General features: G+C 46.9%; 1 protein-coding gene across 1 annotated transcript in view; it reads right to left on the bottom strand.

The window, feature by feature from the left end:
- The window catches only part of PAX7 (paired box 7), a 106,194-nt gene that overhangs the window by 50,075 nt on the left and 37,232 nt on the right, over window positions 1–18,887 (bottom strand). The window contains exon 4 of the mRNA XM_026082432.1: window positions 4,900–5,099. Within this exon, the coding sequence (XP_025938217.1) occupies window positions 4,900–5,099 (200 nt within the window). The remainder of the gene's footprint in view (window positions 1–4,899; window positions 5,100–18,887) is intronic.

Raw genomic sequence — 18,887 nt, 5'->3', positions numbered from 1 at the left:
AGGCAGAAATCACAATGGTATCAATCATAAAACTGATCGATAAAGCATCGGGTTGCGACTCCTTCTCTCTAGTTTAATTTTGTTATTGAAATAAGAGTTTCTCAGTGCATGGAATTTCCTGAGGATTAATAACAGAAATCAGCATCGCAACACACCCACCCCTTCTTGCTTCTTATTTATTTCCAGAGAGTGCTCACTGCCTGAACCATAGGAATTTGGCTCAACACACTCGCCTGCGGTATGCGTGCTTGTACCCAGCTGCCTGTGGTATGACCATCTGAGTCACTCGCAGGTGATGCTGAGGAGCAAAAGCTGCCATCTCTTTTTTGGGAACCYTTCTGGTAGGTTTCTGGGAAAGCTTTTTGCGATGATACTTTGGAACCCATCAAATCTGACTCACGACAGCACAAGGACGAGCAGAGAYGGGCTGCTTGCGTGGGCGCTTATGCACCAGGGTCTATACGGGGAAGATATTTTCAGGGCACAAATTTCTAAGTGACATGGGACTGTGAGGCTGATCTGAGGACAATTTGGGCATATGCTCTGCTTTCTTTTATCTTATATGTTGATATTGTTCAACTCAAACCAGCACTGAGATCCTTTTGTAACTAGTCTTAAAAGTACAACGCATTTGGCTAGATAAATCCACAAACGCTGTTGTTTAAGGGATGCATTAGGTCCAGCTCACTAGACCCGTGGCTGAGGTGCCCAGGGTCTCTTTTGACACTGACACCACTGTTGTCTTGAGAAGTCATTTCTAGACCCAGGCAGGAATTTCTGACAAAACTGTTTTCCTACTGAAGAATGCTGCATTGACAAAGCTGAAACTGTCTGCGAGAAAATGGCAGTTCTGATAAAATTTCCCTTCTCTGGAAATGCCAGGGAGAAAAGCTCCCAAATTGTCACTGCATCCCATTTAGGTTTTTTCTTTTTTTTAAATAGACAAAAAGTTTGACATTATCAGTTCAGACAATCGCAAAAACTGAGGTAAAACCCAAAATACACTGAAGACCAAAAGCAGGACTTCACTTAAATTTAAGTGAATTGCTCAGCTGTTAATTTAATTATTCCTTGTAAAAATGTTTCAAAATCTGTGCCCAAACTAGAGATGGAATTTTTTTTCCTAAAATCTTGAAAATCCTTGCAGAACAAGAATACTGTTTCTTGCAGGGTTTTAGTCGCCTTCTCCTCCCTGTGTCTCAGTTCTTTGCAGCATGGGATCCTAGCACATAGGTACGTAGCACATATGATATAGATCCAAGCAAAAGAGGGTCATCAACCTGGCACGACAACAAGCAGCAAGCTTTCTTCTCCTATCATACTATGTCTATAGCTATGACGCTCACAACGGAGGTGCTGGAGATGAGCGAAGATTTGTGGCTATTTTCTTTGCAACTTCAAAATCCCTGAAGTCTGAATTAGTTATAATCTGAAGCATGACACCAGGGCTCCTTAGCTGTGGATGTAGGGTTGGGAGGCAGATTAAATGATTTGCCTGCAGATTATATTAGTTTACACACAGCCACGGTCCTAAGTATCCTGATCTGATACTGTCCTTGAACCAGAAAGGTAGACAGCTAATTCCCACAGCTCGCAAATTTGTACCTGCGATTACATTTGGCCACAGAATTGCATGCCAATTTTAACCTCAGCACTGGGGAGGCTGTTTAAAAAACAGGGTGCAAGTTCACCATTTTGGTGTCATAAAACTAGACCTGAGATCATTCCTCCAGCTTCCAAGCTGGTGTCAGCTTAGTGCTTCCTACTCTGATGAGCGTCAGAGCCACCCTGGCCTGTACATATCGAGGCCACTCACCAAACAGTATTACGCTGCTGAAGCAGGGAGTCTGATGTACTACTGCAATGAACCGGCCTGGAAAACAAATCTGTGGACACTCAGCATTCAGCAGCTTGTTTTCTGGAAAGGTGGAAATGGGAGCTTGCTGCTGGGCAAGAATGTGTTCTGTAAGGGGCAATTAGCATGGATATAGGAGTCAAGACATTGCCTCGCACAAAAACAAGTCGGTGGGAATTTCCCACTGGTGGCTTCCCTGGGCACGGATCTGGTACTGTGGTTCTGATCCGGTGGAAATCCACAGCAGTCCTGTCCCTCACTACACTGCGTTTGAATGATGTGTACCTTTGGGTGTGTCGAAGTCCGAATGCTGGATCCTGCATCTCAGCCACGCAGATGCTGCAGTGACCTTGCAAAAATATTGCTCACCCTCCAGTGATCTTCCTAGCAGATGAGAAACCGGAGCTTGAAACTGGGTCCCCCCCTCTGCCCCCTCTTGTTGTTCAGCTTGTGAATTTTATTAGCTGTCAATGTGTCAAACTTCCACTTATCTGGACAGCTGCGTGACCGGCTGGACTCCAAGGCCTGCCAATAAAGTTTAACAGAGCTCAGCTTTTAACGTTGAGGAGATTATGGTAGGTGGATACTTAGGCTCCAGACAGAATGGATGAGAGTTGGGTTAGCTCACCTTTCCTACGGTAAAGCAAATAGAGATGAGGGGGAGAAAGAAGCAAACTGATGGCCTGGTCTTTTGTTCGGTGCTGGTACAGTGACCAATTCAACAGGATTCTAGTGCAGGGATGGGGTTTACATACGATACAGTAATAAAGCCTGTGAGCAACGTCAGGGCTCCGATTCAGAGACTTTGCATTTGATCTGGGAATTGTCCAGCCCTAGTTACACAGAAGACAGGAGACACTGAGATCCAGAAGATGGAGGAAGCAGTGAGCAAGCACTGAACAGCAGCGAAGGTTAGTCTTGGGTCTTTTTTTACGACTATGGGTCACAAACTATTTTTCACACCTTTTTCTCCCCCTACCCACCCCCCTTTTATCTGTTAACATAACAAGCTGTTTGGGACAAAGCTTGTCTCCAAGTAGATGTTTGCATGGCCCTTAGCACCCAGAAACCCCAGTCTCAGCTGGCCCTACTGTTCCTAGAGCTATCTTTAATCCAAAATGTCTCTTTTGGCCTTACAGACTTTTGAGACAGGAATAAGACTATAAGGTGGTAGGAGATTCCCTGCCTGGGTGTGTGCGTGCACGTGTGTGTGCATGTATGTGTGTGGCTTTTTTTCCCTTCACAAGAGCTTGATTGACTAATGTTTGTAGGTCCCGAGAGCCAGGAAAAGATCTGCTCTGATATCCAGAAAATTTTACAAGGGGCGGCAGGCTTAAAAGTGGTGGGAAGAAGCTGAGTCTGCCAGGATGTCGGAATGAGAAAGCCATCAGGAATGTGCCTCGGAGAACAGCTGCTACTAGAGCCCTGGCAGGAACCTCCACGCAAGCTGCCTGGGAGCAAATAGAGGGATTCGGAGATCACAGCTTGAGATGAGGGAAAGGGTCTCTTTATTTATTTATTTAGCTTTTCCTTTCTCTGCTTTCACCTCCCTCCCTTCTCCCAGCCTTGACATGGTGAGGCCAGATTGCCTTGGAAAAGAGAGACCCTGCCTCTGGTTTTGCACTCCCTGGTACTTCAGGGCTTTCCCTTCCTCCCCAACATGCCCTTATCACTGCTCCTGCAGTGCAGGTTTCTCTTACACCATAAAGAGGTGCTACTTAAACTCAGTTCTCCCTTAAAATGCCTTTTTTAGTCTTCTTTCAACAGCAGCATCTCTATTTTCCCCATTAGCATCTTTCTTATGCCCATCTATGTAAGCAAGAGCAATTAGAAACTGAATATGCAAGAGAGCGCTGGAGGGAGAAGAAAAGGTATCTGCTGCACTGCTACGACTGGCTTAACACCTCTTTGGGAAAGAGGGCTAGTGGGAAACATCCTTAAGCAGTGCACATCCCAGGTGCACGTGGGAAATGTCCATTCCCAGACAGCCTGGGAAGCAGCCCAACCTTTTGCGCTTTTGGTTTCTGAGCAAGCACATCAAGCTCGCTCTCCTGCGCGCTGCAGAACAAGAAAAAGCCTGTTTTGCTTCTCAGGGGCTAGTTAATTGACAGTTTCCTCGTCCCAAGGCCGAGTACTCTTTCCCTCCTCTCTCAGTACCCGCAATTCAACTCTAGGCTGCATGCACAGAGACCCCTGTACTCAGCCTGAAACCTAAGAGCACTGGCCACACGGAGGACAGACTGCTGGGGTCTCCATTTCACTTCTTTAACCCAGCACAATCCCCAATCCCTCCCCCTTTCTTCCCCTTTCCCCAAGGGACTCTATTATACCCCCCGATCTGTTCACACTCCTTATCCCTCTGCGTGTTTGCACACACTGCTGACCCAGCCTTTATCTGGAAGACATAAGGGTCTCTGTGTGGAGTTCCCACAAGGGCTATTAATCGTGTAGATGTCAGAGTCCCCCTGCTCCAAACCCTCCCTTCCTGCTCCTCCCCTCTTCTTCCCTCCTCCCGCCCTTTCTGTACTCTCTGGAGATTGGGGGGAAAAAAAAGTTTTATGAAAATTCACACAAGCAACTTGCAAACTTTGCAAAATATGATCTGCTCCCCTGGGCAAAGCTGGTAAATGGTACGATTTCTCCTAAAGCACCAAATACAAACATGCACACACACTGCTTCCTCCTAGGCAAAGGGAGGAATTTCCTCAAACGGAACACAGAGCTAAATATCTTGCCYAGCTAGCGACAGTTTGGCTCCTGATCCCGACCCAGAGGGAAATCTTCCAGCTGGTACCTCTGTAATGGGCCAAATCAACACGGCACATCTACAAATCCATGGGAACATAAGGAATCTACAGAACTGGACTGGCATAACTGGCCGTACGTATCAGATCCTTGGCAATGCAGTTCCAGAGAAGAGGTACATGCACATTATCACCTTTCAACATCCTCGTCCCCAGCAGTACCACCTCCTTCCCCACAGGAAACACACTCGGAAGCTGTGCCATCAGGCTGACTCGCCACTCATTCGCTCTCGTCCTTACCTGAACACGGGCCTCGGTGAGCTTGGTTCTCTGAGCTAGCTCCTCCCGTGTGTAGATGTCCGGGTAGTGGGTTCTCTCAAAGGCCTTCTCCAACTCCTCTAGCTGCTCAGCGGTGAAGGTGGTTCGACTGCGGCGCTGCTTGCGCTTCAAAGGCAGGTCTGGTTCAGACTCGACGTCAGAGCCTTCGTCCAGCCTGTTACCTGGGGTGGGAAAGAAATGGGAAGTGAGGCTTGCTTGGTTTAAAAGCCATAGGGAGAAAGGCTCTTGAAGGAGTTGAGTAACCCAGTGAAGTAATCTCAGTTCTACACTGACAGTATCCATCAGAACAAGTACTCCAACTACAGCACGTCTACCAGATTTCTTTTGCTTTTTCATGTTGTGAAAGGACAATCTAACAACATCAAAACTGTTTGCAGGAAAGGGATGGTTCAACAAGGTCCACTGTTCAACATGTTTTAGTGAAAAAAAAATCTCACAACTGCTGACTTATCCTATTTCAAGAAATTTCCATTTTTGGTTTGAAACGACTTTGTGCTTCTAAGTGTCAGACAATTGAAAATTAGACATTGAAAAGATGTACAAATTTAAATGAGCACATAAAAATTTTAAGACAAGATGCTTTGACTTGTGCATGCTAATTTCCTCCTGTGTTTTTGAAGTATCAGTGTTTGAGTTATCAATTTTTAACCACCTTGGGAAGAAAAGAAAAAAATTAGTAATTTTTACAGCTAGGGAAAACATTTCCTGCTCAGCTTCACCTCTGGGTTGGGCTGCCCGCGGGATACAATTCCTCTTCTCCCCAACTCTTACTTCCCAAATTTCAACAGGAGTTTTGCAGAAGGCCAGACTCCAACAGCATTAAGATGCCATGGATGTCTTTTGCCAAGGCCTAATTGGGCACCTACTTCCTCTGCCTTCACTTGCCCTGGACCTTGGCCTTTCCCTCCTCCCTGCCTTGAACACCCTGGACCACAACTGTCCCTTCCATGGGCCCTTTGCTTCCTTCCTGCTCCAAAGCCAACAGCTCTGACAGCATGGAGAAAGGATGACGCTTTTATAAGCTTTTATAGCTTTTGTTTGAGCAGTATTAAGCYGGGCTTGCTGACAGTTTGTTTGCAGGGTGCAGGAGCTACTATCAAACAACAAACCACGGGTTCATGGAAGCAGAGAAGGAAGAACATGATATATGCAGCCTTTCAGCTATGTGAGTGATCAGGCCTCTACCTCTTTTTCCTTCTCTGTCATGAAGATAGGAGACTCATTAAATGCATACTCATTATTTAACACAAAGCTTGATTACTACCTTTCAGAATAACTGCACACACATCAGACTGGGGGCCAGAATCTGCTTAAACATAGCGCTCAGAATTTTGTTTCTTTCAGATAAACCTTTACTCACTTACGGTTAGAAGCAGGACTTATATATGCTCATCTTTAAAATAAATTCTCTAAAGTTAGTAATATTGCTTCACAGTTCTCTCTTTTTGTTCAGCTCCTATGCGATAGTCTCAACTTGCAACCAAAATCTGCCTTTTTTTCCTTCAGAGCTGAAAATGGCAGCTGTGACTTATCCAACAGCTGCTGAAGAGCAGCAGCAGCCTGAGGAGCATGAGGCAAATCTCCCATTGGAGCTCACTTGTTTATACCGAGCAGGTCACAAAATGCCACCGCATTCAGCTTGGTGCAATACAAAATGCTTTTATGTCTTGGATCTTCCCAGGGAAGATGCAGTGTCACAACCGAGCTGCTAACTACAGTCGTGGCGGAGTCAAACTCCGCCGCACTGGAACCGATGGCTTCTTTAGGGGCCAGAGAAATCGCCTTAGGAGGGTTTCCTTTGCTTCCAGCTCCAGCTATGGCTTACCGAGGCACAGGGTCTTCACACACTAATCTTCTCAGATAAAGAGCCATTTATTTCTCACTGTTGACTTCAATGGACCAGCATCTGTCCCACGTTAAGACAGTTTTAATATCCCGTCCATAGGAGAAATTTGGTRCTAAACTAGCTTTCTGGTTACTTGCATTTTCAGTGAAAGGTCTGGTGTAAAAAGAACATCTGTACTCTAGAATAACAGCCCTGCACATCTGGGTCCCAGATGATTTGGACCAGGTAGAAGCACATCTGGACTCTGGAATACCATACTGGGCAAAAGCACATCTGGAAGCCTATAGCATACAGTTCATTTCATTAAGTTAATTGCTTAAGTCACCGGCTATTGTTGGTTTAATTAGTATCTTTTTTGGAAATATCTGATATGRAAAAAAAAATGAGGACAGAGGTGAGTAGGTCTAGAATGAGAGAGGTCCAGTGTGAGGAGGGGGAAGGAAAATACACTAAATTAAAACGTGATTTATCTCTGCAGCAGAACATATTTCTGTATAGTTAATACACACGCTTAAGTAGCAACTTTCAGTCTTCTCTCAGCCTCTGAGCTCAGCACAGGAATTGTCATTTGCCGCACGTTTCATGCCTAGTGCGACAAAGCCCCAGTCTGGCTGGCAAGCATTACGGTGACAGCAACGTCAAAATGACTTTTTAAAACCTAGCTCTCCTGCCCACTTGATGGTAATGCTATAACATCTCCCGCAACTCATCTGCTCGCTTGGTGTAACCACCTGTACAGCATACAGCAAGGCTGCGACCCAGCACCTCCCCAGGTGAGGAAGAAAGAGCCCAGAAGAGAATCTGCAACAGGTTTCGTCTCCCACACCTCACTCTGCTCTTTTGTTGTTGTTGCTGTGTAGGCCTGGAAGAAAAACAGCCAAACTTCCTTCAATAGCTTTATGCTGCTCATTAGGAATCCCCGGCTTGGCCATAGGATTTTGGGAGAGGACAGCGAATTGTCACGAGTAACAATCTGTCCTATTCACAGCAACACCAGCCACTGTGCTGGCCATCACCCTGGCCACAGGGCTAAGAGGGGAGAGCGCTGAGCCTTGCAACACAGAGTTACGTAACATTTTATCTGCCCATTTCCAAACAGCTCCAGACTGGCATTATTTCCATTTTACAACCGGGAGAAGAGTGGCATGGGTGGCAGAAGCAACCCGCCTACAGTCACCCTGTGAGTCAGGAGCAAAGCTGGGAAAAGAAACCACAACTCTTCGTGCCAAGTACGAGGCTCGAACAACAGGACTACAAAGATGAAACCGCGAGAGCAAGAAAAATCCCAGGGTATGTCTGGAACCAGCTGGTCTGAGCACGATGCAGCTGCTGCTGTCAGACACAGATTTATTAAATAATACAGACGGGCTTTTGGCTGAGACTGATGGCAGTATGAGCCTATTATCTAATGTGTCCTCTATTATCAGGGGACAGTCTCTGCCTAAAGATGGACTCGATCTAACAGGTCTTCTCCATTCCTAAGCAGTTGAAACCTGCCAGACAAACCACTGCTATACTCTCACAAAGTTTCTGTACAATGAAAAGTTTTACAAAGCTGCAGGAATAACTTCAGAAAATTCCCTTGCTAGGCAAGTCCAGGGCTTTTCATACACGACGCTTTTTTGCCACATGCCCCTGTGGACACAGTCTACTGAGAAAGAGCAGAATGAGGCAAGAAAAGCTGGTTTTGCAGCACTGGGATCCTGCTAGGAGTCTCATCAAACACCCAGCCTGGCTACGGGGGCCTACGAGACATCTGATCTGGGTGCGACCTACAGACAGGTCTTGTATCTGTACAGCCACACAATTTCCATTGAGCATGGAGCCTTCCCAATAAAAAGGTGCTTTGTGTCTTTGCAGTTCAGTTGCCTTTCCTAGAGACACAGGCTATCCTGGCATATTCACTCCTGTACATTAGCATACTTGCATCCCTCACGCAGGGCTGTACAAGCTTAGTAAGAGAAATAGAGGTTTTCGAGTAGATAACTCAGAACCGTACAGTTCGAGTCCCCCCTGCCTTATGTCGAGTCACTTCCACCTAAAGAAAGGGGGCAAAAAATGGGTATACGGCACTGCCATGAACACGAGCAGGTGGAGAAACCCACAGTTTACACAGCCTCCAGCACAACAGGGCTATCGCCCTAGCAGTGACAGTTAGCATGTGCTGGTAGTGTTTTACACTTACAGACAGCAGTGAACAGCCTGTAAATATAACGGTGAAGAAATATCTAGCACCAGCTTCTTGTATGGCTTACCAGTCACTAGCTGTGATGAAAGATGGGAAACAGCTAGCTGTCGGGTACTCGGCACCTCTAGGATATCATGCTGGCTAAAGACTGACGAAAAAGAATGGAACTGGGAGGTGAAGGGAGACAAAAATCTCAGTCTGACTGACTTGTCCTCTCATAAGAGAAATGTGGCTGCTAAGAGAGGGGAGAGAAAACTGAAGGGACTTGCTGAAGGTTTGCATGGACCCATGTTGAGCCCCGCATCTCGAGAGGACGAGCTGGGGAAAACAGAACAAGCCAAAAGGATTCTTCCCCCCCCAGTGGAAAGGAGTGTGGTCAGAGCACGTGTGCAGGTGTGTGCGTGGGATGGCATAGGAAAGGTGACAAGGATAAGCCTGATCTTGTCCTGAGACCTGCTCTAGCCTGAGGAAATGTGTAGATTACGGCCCACAAACAGGCATTCCTGAATAATGCTGCTGGTTCAGGTTGGGGGCGCAATTAGCCCAAGCTGGGCAGAGTCCTCTGGAGGGGCTTGAAAGGGAGAGAAGTGGAGTAGAGCTTGAGGAAGGGAAGGAGAAAAACCCTTAGTAATTACGGACTGGATTTGTCCTCCCTCTCCCCAGCCCCTTCTCTCTTCCACCTCCCTTCCTCTCCCTCTGCCTTTCTCCTCTCCATCTCCATTCGCTGCTCCTGGGAGCCTCTTAGCCCTGGAGTTAAATTAATCAACAGGATTAGGTGGAATCGGCCACAACAAGACCCTCCAGGCTCAGACTGAGCCCTTGATGCTCTACAAGGACCTGCTGCCTTGTCTTGAAGCACCTTGGTGCCGTCTGGAAGGATTGGCAGACAGGATCAGACATGAAAACGCATTCATTAAAGTGGGGATCGGATTTTGTTAGAGGGTAAAGGGGAGCTGCACATTCTCTCCTTCAGTATTTCTCATCTCTCTTTGTCACTCTCTCTCCTGTAACTCATTTCCTCTCTTTCTTTCTCGCTTCCAGCTGCACCATCCTAAAAATTAAATGTGTGTTGGAGGAGACAGAGAAAGAGGGGGAAGGGAATGGTTTTCTGGATGGCTTAGCTGTACTGCACCTTTTGTGCTGCAACTGGCTTCAGCAAACTCCCCCAGACACTGCTGGAGCAACAGCAACATGCCAAACCGACTCCATGAAACCAGTTCTGGAGGTGACTGGCTAGGAAGCTGATTCAGCCACCGGGGAGCTCGGATTTAATAGCACAAGAGGGGTAGGAAGGGCTCATTTTGAAAGCATCAGCAAGAGCTGAGCACCACCACATGCTACAGCCCCACATCTCTGCACTCCCGGATCCCCCCTTCTTCAGAGCTCTCCAGCCCCCAAAGCTGCCACCCTCAGTGGCCCCAACAGCTACCCCTGCATGAGCATACGCACGCACATTTTCCAAGTCGCATTTATCCCTGAAATTCAGGCCATGTTATTTTATGCCAGAGGACAAACAGAATTTCTCATGACCTTGGAAAGGACAGGCTTCACCTGCCACTTGATGCTTTTGCTGCCTGCCTTTGCCTTAATAACTGGAGCCCTGGTATCAGTCTCAATAGATGGAAATATCTCCTGATTGCGAGTACTTTGTCACAAGGACCTGAAATAATAAAATAGGAAATCTATCTAGGTATATCCAATATATCCAGTACAGCCACACTATTATTCTCCTCATTCCTGCTCTATTTTTGAGCCCTCTTACTGAAGTTTGCTTGGAGGGGCTTTAAACAGACCACAGGCTGGATCTGTAGTGCTGGTTATTTCCTTGCTCTTTTTTCCATTTGTCCATGCAGCTAGCCTGTTGTTGGCACCCAAAATATTGTGGCAATAAGCAGATTTTCCATGCTACTTAGAACAAAAGAAGTCACAAACCTCAAGCTCCCAGGACTAAACAAACGGAAATCCATCTTGGCTAAGGAGACACAACAGTGCCAGAAGACTAGCTGTCTACTGCTAGCATTTATACAGGAAAATAAGTCTGTAAGCCAGAGACAGGACTGTTTATGCTGCCCATAACTAAATAATTATTTACCTCGGAGCTCATGTTGCAACAGGACAGACAGAAGGTGCAATTCTGCCCAGTGCGTCAACGGCAGAGTCTCTGGGTAGAACAAAGTTTGATGAGAAGGTGTCAGAACAGACTCGCTTTGGATTTCAGATACAGGGTATCTGTTGGAGCAAAAGGTTTGGGACTGCAGTTTGCAATTTCTACTCCCCAAAAAGGATATGAGCATCCCTGGATGGGATGAACAAGAATCAGCAAGATGCAGCCTTTTATTCAGAGAGTATGTCACGATCCTGGTCCTGTAGTCAATGGCTCTAGGAGCAAGAGCCGAAACTCTCCCCGAATTCTTCACATCTGCCTTTCCCTCTGGCAGAAAGCAAACAAAACCCATCAAAACACAAACAAGACTATGGAAAGTCCAAGTGAAGGGGAGACACAGTGGCAGTCTCTCAGGCATAGAATTATATTTCCTTGACTTTTCCTTTCCAGGGTGAAAGCTAGAACAGCTTTTTCTCTCTCTTCTTGAAAACTGATGAAGTCTTGAGCTCACAAAGAGAAAGATATATGTGTGTGTGCGCACATACGTGCGAGCTAGAGAGCGCCTAACACAATCAGATCTCTGCAGAATAGCCCCCCCACTCACCTCCAAACCTATTCAACAACAGGTGGGGCTGCAAAGGGGACAGAGGTGTTTCAGATTCACCTCTCGCTCTCCTTCCCCTCTCCAAGCACGTTCCCAGACACAAAAACCAATAATCCACACAGCACATACAATAAAGCTTGGGTTTCCCCCCTCCCTCCCCTTTCTAACCTGTAAACTCCCCATTCTCCAGCATTTGCTCGTGCCTGCGCAGCTGTATTACAGTTTAACATAGTTTAGAGGCTCTGGTGTGGAGCAGCAGCAGAAAAACGAATCACATAATAGTTGATATGCGTTTTAATCAAGTAATTCGGCCCAAGCAGAATGATAGTGCCTGTTGGTGGGGTGCCCTTGAATACCAAGCAGACCAGGTAGCAGGCCTAGGAAAATGAAAAAGTCATTTACAGCTCAGCTGGGGACTGCAGTGTTCAGCAAAGCATTAGTGTGGGGGCCTTAGGAGCTAAAGGTTTGGGTAATTTTTCTTCTTCTTCTTTTTTTTTTTTTTTTTTATACAGGCACTGAACTGGCCAGCTGTAACCAAACCACAGATTGAGGTAATGTCCATTATGGACTTTACAACTTGAAAATAATACTAACAATGAAGCTGATGCTTTTGAAGAAAAGAGGCAGAGAGTCAGTGAGCGAGTGTGTCTAGGGGGAATACAGAAGAAGGGAGTAAAAGAGAGATGTTTCACAGCTGGATAATTCCCTCACCATGTCATGATTTCTTCTGAACGAGAGATCATGCATTGAGGTGAAGTTGTAGAAGGGAGGGAGAACAGAAAGCTGGAGGTTTAACAGATGAAATGGGAGCACATACAGAATTTAAGAAGGTAAATGCATCTCAATGTTTGGGTGACAGGGACTCAGCCAGCCAGCGGGATGACCACGGTGAGAACCACACAGTCCGCTCTGGCTTGGGACAAGCGATGCAACCATTTCTCACGGGAAACTTTCGCATGGGAGCATCTCATCCGGCATTTTGCCATAAAAACATAAGTCTCTAAACGAGACAAGACAAACTGTCCACTGGTTAAGGCGCTGGCTTTGGATGTACAAAAGTCCAAAATTCAACTCCAGGTTCTATTACAAACTCTCTGCATATCCTTGGACAAGTACCATAGCTTTCTTGGGCTCAGTTCTAGCTGGGTTCATAGGCCCAACTACAGCTGGATTTCAGAAAGAAAAGCTGTGATACAAACTGGCAGTTGCACCAATTTATCCCTAAAGCTAGAGAGACCCCATTTTCTAGGGAGAGTCATGTGTCACCAAGAGTATTTTTCCAAAATGAGGACTTGCACTGAGTGAAGATGTAGCCAATGGCTCTCCTTTGCATTCCTGCCTGCACCTACCTCGGCTATTTCAAGTAACCCTGTGCAGGTTGGGAACGTACGTTGCCTTGAAGCTGGAAGTTAAACTAGATGAGGGCTTTTCCAACCCTCTGCAGCCCCTCAGAGGAGCAGGGATTGCACCCTAACCAGTTGCTTGTTCATAATCCATGCAAACTCCTTTGCTGGCATACACCAGTGCAGTTCTGGTAAAGACCAAGAAGCTGCACTCATTTATCTCCATGGAGGGATCTGGCCCTGGAGACTTCATCCACTCTGCATGTGAAAGTAGGAATAGACATCAGGGCCTCAGCGAATCCTACCACAAATCAGAGGCTGGCAGCATAGGTACCAGCTGCAGTGCCCCCATGCAAAGACACATGGTCACAAAAAATACAACATATTCTATTCCTTGCAAGCAGTGAACAAAACCAAATCATCCAGAACATTTGGAGAAAGATAGGGAGGGAGGGAGGGAGAAAGAAAGTCTATGTCTCCAACAGCCTTTGTTAATTCCCAGCACTGGCCTGAACATAAACAGATGGAATATCCATCAACTCCAGTCGTCTTTTCTTTTCTTTCAACTTTTTTCTAGTTCTCGCCTCCCTGCCCCCTCCACCCCTAACACTCTTTCTTCTGGCTTTTGTTTGGCCTTTTAAAGAACCCCGAGGTAATGAGGCCTGCCCCAACTCCCCAGCACATCTGTGAAGTCCATAAAAGGCCCCTTTTTCACTTCAATATTCATAGCTGCGTGCTTGTGGCAGGCACAGGATCCAGCGGAAGGCTGCACCAGAGGGGCTGCAGGGGCTTGCTGGCTCCTCTACTTGCATTGAAATGATGCAGTTAGAGGCATCAATAGTGCTCCCAAAATTGGGAAGCAAAGGGAGACCAGCTGGGATGCAGGGGGAAAGAGGAGGCTGGGAATAGGAAGAGCTGGGATCACTTTCTCTACAGCTTTTCCTCCTTCACTCTTTCCTTTTCAGTTTTGCCTCTTTAGTTCCCTTAAAAATAATTTTTCACGCGCATACGAAAGTTGATGGAGCAGCATAAATACCTCCCACTTGAAGGTCTGAGCTGCAGAAGAGAACTGGACATGTGGGATCAGGTGGGATGCTGGAAGCTGGCTAGAATTAAGGATGGGAGATCTGATCCTTTGATAACTCCCTTGACTTACATGTCAAAGATGCAGGCAACCCCAAGAGAGATGACCTGGCCTGCCGCGTAGAAAGCCAGGCCCTTTCCCCTGGCAAGGAGGGCTGATATAGTATGGTGGCAGGGGTAGACAAGAGGTACCATTACGATGGGTGCCCGACCAAAGGGTAAAGACAGGTACAGGCATCCAGCTTGGTCCTCTGCTGCGTGCTTTGTTTCAACAGTGTTCCTGGCAGAGGTGTTTGGCGCTCGCCCAGGACAGCAATACAACGTGGCCCCCAGTCAGCACGTAGCCCCTCTCCCCTCGCGCTCGGCCCGAGTCTCTGACCTTCGCCTGTTGCTCCAGCCCCCTGGACTGCACTGAGGTTGATGCTATGCCTCTGCAGGGTCTACGTGGCCATGGTGATGCCCTGCTCGCTATAATCACGCTCTTTGGGCTCCAGCCATGCCCATTTTCCCCAGCAGCAAGTGTACATAACATCAGAGCCACTATAATAGGGGGGTGAACTTCTAGGAGCCCGTTACACCAGTTTGACTCCTCATTCTGAGCACAACACAGTAACACCTAACCCCTCCCTGCATGTGTTATGGCCACCTTCTGAGGGTGCCTAGAGGTACAATACCAGAACAGAAGACATTGTGCCATGCAAATACCTTTTGAACATAATACTTGAATCCACAGGATTGAGACGCACAGAACTGACTCCATCCAGAACAAAGTCTCAGGGCAGTTCTGCCTTTACACCTCAGTTCTGCTCTTGAGAAATGCATGTGCTTCTATTCCAGCCCCAATCCCCTGTCCTTAACCTATTTAAGTACTTTTTCCCAAGGCTGCTGGCAGTTTTACCAAAGCTTACTGAGCACCATACCAAGTCAGAGATATTAGGAATGGCTGAACAGGACCAGCATACTCCAGATCTGGACCAGAATCCACTCAGCATAACCCCACAGTACATGTTCCTCAGCACTCCACCTATGCACAGATATGCCATCTGAGATGTCCAGCATCCTAGCAGAGGTGCACAAACCCAGGTTTCACAGTTCTTTGTCTGTGACAATCTCTGCTCCTCCTGGCTTTGTCCCAGCACAGCTCTGCTCATGTCCTTGAAGTACTGCCACCCCTTCTGTGCTGGCTCTGGGCCCCAAGCACTCTGCCAATATATGTCAGTCTTGGCCTATGGCTGCTTTGCTATTTTCACCCTGGGGTCCCCACACAACTCTCTCATTGCTCCTCCATCCCATTTTGCAACACCCTATTTCAATATAGCTCTGCCAGCAGCCCTTAACCTCATCCTGTAGCTCCTCTGCTATTCCAGCCCTGGGCCTCCCTGGCTGGATACATCAAGGTAAAGACCTTTCAATATAAGACTCTTTCAGGAAAGATAAACAAATTTAACCTCAAACCTTTCCCAATCCTGAAAAACCAGCCTGTGAGAATGAGGCACCAGAGACCACTTAACCACACAGGAGAAACACACTCCTCCTGCTGTTTGCAGGCCCTGCTTCATTTATCTGAATGTCAAACCGGCTGCCTAAAGCCAAGAGGTGTATGAGAGAGGGCACGAGCAACTACTTTGCTTCCTTTACTTTGCCCTCTGCATCTGTGAAAACACAGGGATGCAGCAGAAGTCATTAAGGCAGTTGTCGCTGGAGAACACCCATCTGATTGTGTTTAACCCTCTTCCACTTCCTTCCCTTTCCTGCCTCCTTATGCATGTACATCCTACTCACCGCTACTCCCACTTGCTTTCCTGCTCTCTCCACCACACTCCCGCTGGCTCCTCGCTCTCTTCCTCCCTGTGTTTATGCCCCTCCCCTGCCTACTTTTCTCCCAACACACACTCACTGCTCCGAGCTTTACATTAATTTCAGTGCACAGAGAAAACACCAAAGCATGCGACTGTAAAGAACTCTAGGAGAAAAGGGCCTGCAAGCAGAGAGTGCCCCTCATCAAGCTGGCCAACAGCAACTTCGGCTGCTACTGAAAACGCGTTGAGAAGCTGGACTGTGACATTCGCCTGCAATTGAACCCCTCTGCTTGTCTCTGCTGCTCTCTGCTAGCCGAGCCAGGAGAAGAAAGAGAAGAAAGAAAAGTGTAGGGAGGAGAGAATGAAAGTGACAGAAAGAAGGATTGAATGAAGGAGTGAAAAGAAAGAAAGATATCCCTGCGCCGCTTGGTCCTTTATCAGCCCTGTCATCTGGTGCAGGGGCCTGTTTGCATTGTCTCACCTTGGACAAAACAGGCGTTTTTGTGCAGATTCCTTTAGAGCTGCCAGAGCCCGCACCTTAGGGGGTCGCTAAAGGCTGAATGTGCAGCTGACAGCCCTGTGCAGCCCGATGTGATATCAATAAACTCCGACACGTCAACTCTTCAGCACAGCTCATGTGGAAGGTACGGCTTGAATATTAAAACCTCCAGAGGCCGGGAAATAAGCTTGGGGTGGAGGGGGGGGAGGAGGTGGCTCAGAGCAAGAGGAGGTCTGCGAGTGAGGGGGCTGCTTTAGCACAGGCTAGGGGCAAGGCAGCCAAAACAGACCATTACAGATCTGCTACCTGCTGTCTTGTGTTCCATGCTTTTTGGCTTTTATTCTTGACCACGAGTGAGGACAAGAGGTATACAGGAATTGCATAGCTGGACCAGGATTCACCTACACCAGAACCTAGTCTCTGGTGATAAGCAGAGCCAGCTACTTTAGGGAAGGATGCAAGGACCCTGAAGGGGTAACTGTGCTTCAGGTTCTACTCAGAGAGGAGTTAAGTGCCCATCCAGGGCCACGTTTCAGTGTAGACAAAAGCTTTCACTACAGGTCCTCGGACAAGGATGCTCCGCTGGGAGCCAGACTGGACAGAAGACCAGCAGCTAAACCAGAATCTGTGCTCAGTTGCTCGGTATTACATCCTGCCTCCCGCTTGGCAGGCATTTGCTTCAGGGCAGGTGTAGTGTATGCACAGGTTAACAGATGCACTGCCTCTTCATCCACTGCTTATATGACAGTGCTCAAAGGCACTGGCTGATGATGGGGTCTCAGCTACGCCGCTGGCAAAACCAGCAAAGCGACAAGCCAGGCAAAGGAAGTGCCTGTTTTGCCGAGAGGATGCTGATGCACAGTAGCGATTTATTGCCACTTAGGACATGACAGCAAGGTGCTATTCCAGAAGAGCATGCATAGCATCATGACAGAAGTGCTGCAGCTCTTTCGTGCCCGCTAGCCCTGGCTGCAAAATGTTTTCCTCCGCTGACACTTTCTACCACTAGGTTTGAGAGTGAACATGCTCAGCTGAAATGAAAAAGGCAGCTTATTCCATCAGAACTCAGTGTGCTAAGCTTGTGCCAAGCTAGGCTGTCTGAAGACCCCATAACCTCCACGGCTTTCACTTCCACTCACATCACAACTCTGCATTTTTATTTTTGCAATTTGTAAGGATTAGAACATATTTTGTCTGAATTAAGTACTTGGAGTCTCAGATGCTGGTTCTGTGGTGTCCCGGGGGGGGGGGGGGGGGGGGAGGGAAGCAGTCCCACTGCCAGGAGCAGAGCTGTACTAAACATTTCAACATTTCCTTCCAGGCCTGAGGAAAGCAGAACACAACTGACACACGGGACCATGATCGAAATCAAAGAGGTAAGTTTCAAAGTCTAGTTCGAGCCCTACAGAGGAGCTTTTCAGGAGGTAGAGAACTCTGTATGAATGGTATTTTGTGGTTTATATCTGCCAAGTATTTCTTAGGATACATGACTTCATTCTTCAACTATTTCAAGATGTAACAAGGAATTTTTCAGGCACTGGGGATGATCTCTTTCCCTCTTGCATTGTGATCCTATGAGGCAACGATGTCCTGACAGAACCACAGCACAAGCTGAAACCTTTTAACTACTTGTTGCTTAAGAATTCAGAATAAGGAGCAAAGCTGAAGACATTTCCCACAGTCATTGAAGCAGAAGGATATATTTAGCAGAGCTCTGCTCTTAAGAGATAGAGAGGCTGAATATGTGCAGAATAACACTATAGCCTGCCAGTCACACACGGGAACTGATATGTTTGCCACTAGACCTATTTTGGTTAGAACTGGGCAGATCACAAATTTTCCAGTTTGACAGCCAAATTCCCCAAGTGCAGGGACATGGGCATTGTTTCAGGATAGCCTTAAATAATTTCTTGTTTGACTGGGCTGTTTTTTAAAATAAAGAATCAAAAGATTTTAATTTCGGGTAGAAGAAACAGTTCAGTTGACCTGAAATAGCACCTTGCTTTGTTCTCAGGTTATACAATTATATATATATTTTTTACCCCTAAGTAGCTTCATTTTAGAATAAAGCTGCCATCTGAGAAGACATTGAAAGCACTTTTGATTTCCCTCCCCTTCTTCTGGTAAATACAGTATTTAAATATAAATGCATACATTTTATACATATACACACAAATATACACATATATATTTTTATCTATGTGTATGTGTGCTTGCATACATACATATATATATATATATACACACACACACACCCCTAAGCCTGAAAGACCTTTAGTCTTGCTTTAGTTCAGTTTTGACTACGTGTCCTTCACCAGTGAGAATTCAAGAGAGCCAAGAGTTAGTGCTATGTTGTTTAGTGATGTTGGGAAGGTGGTGCTTGGTCTTCTTATTTGGCCAGAAACGGAAGCATCATACAGAAACACTTAACGCTCTGTGACCTAGCTGGGGGTCTGGCAGTGGCAAGTCAGAATAGTGGCGGT

Source organism: Apteryx rowi, unplaced genomic scaffold (assembly GCF_003343035.1).
Source record: "Apteryx rowi isolate R43461 unplaced genomic scaffold, aptRow1 scaffold_577, whole genome shotgun sequence".
Classification (NCBI taxonomy): Eukaryota; Metazoa; Chordata; class Aves; order Apterygiformes; family Apterygidae; genus Apteryx; species Apteryx rowi.
This window is presented reverse-complemented; position numbering and strand designations above follow the sequence as displayed.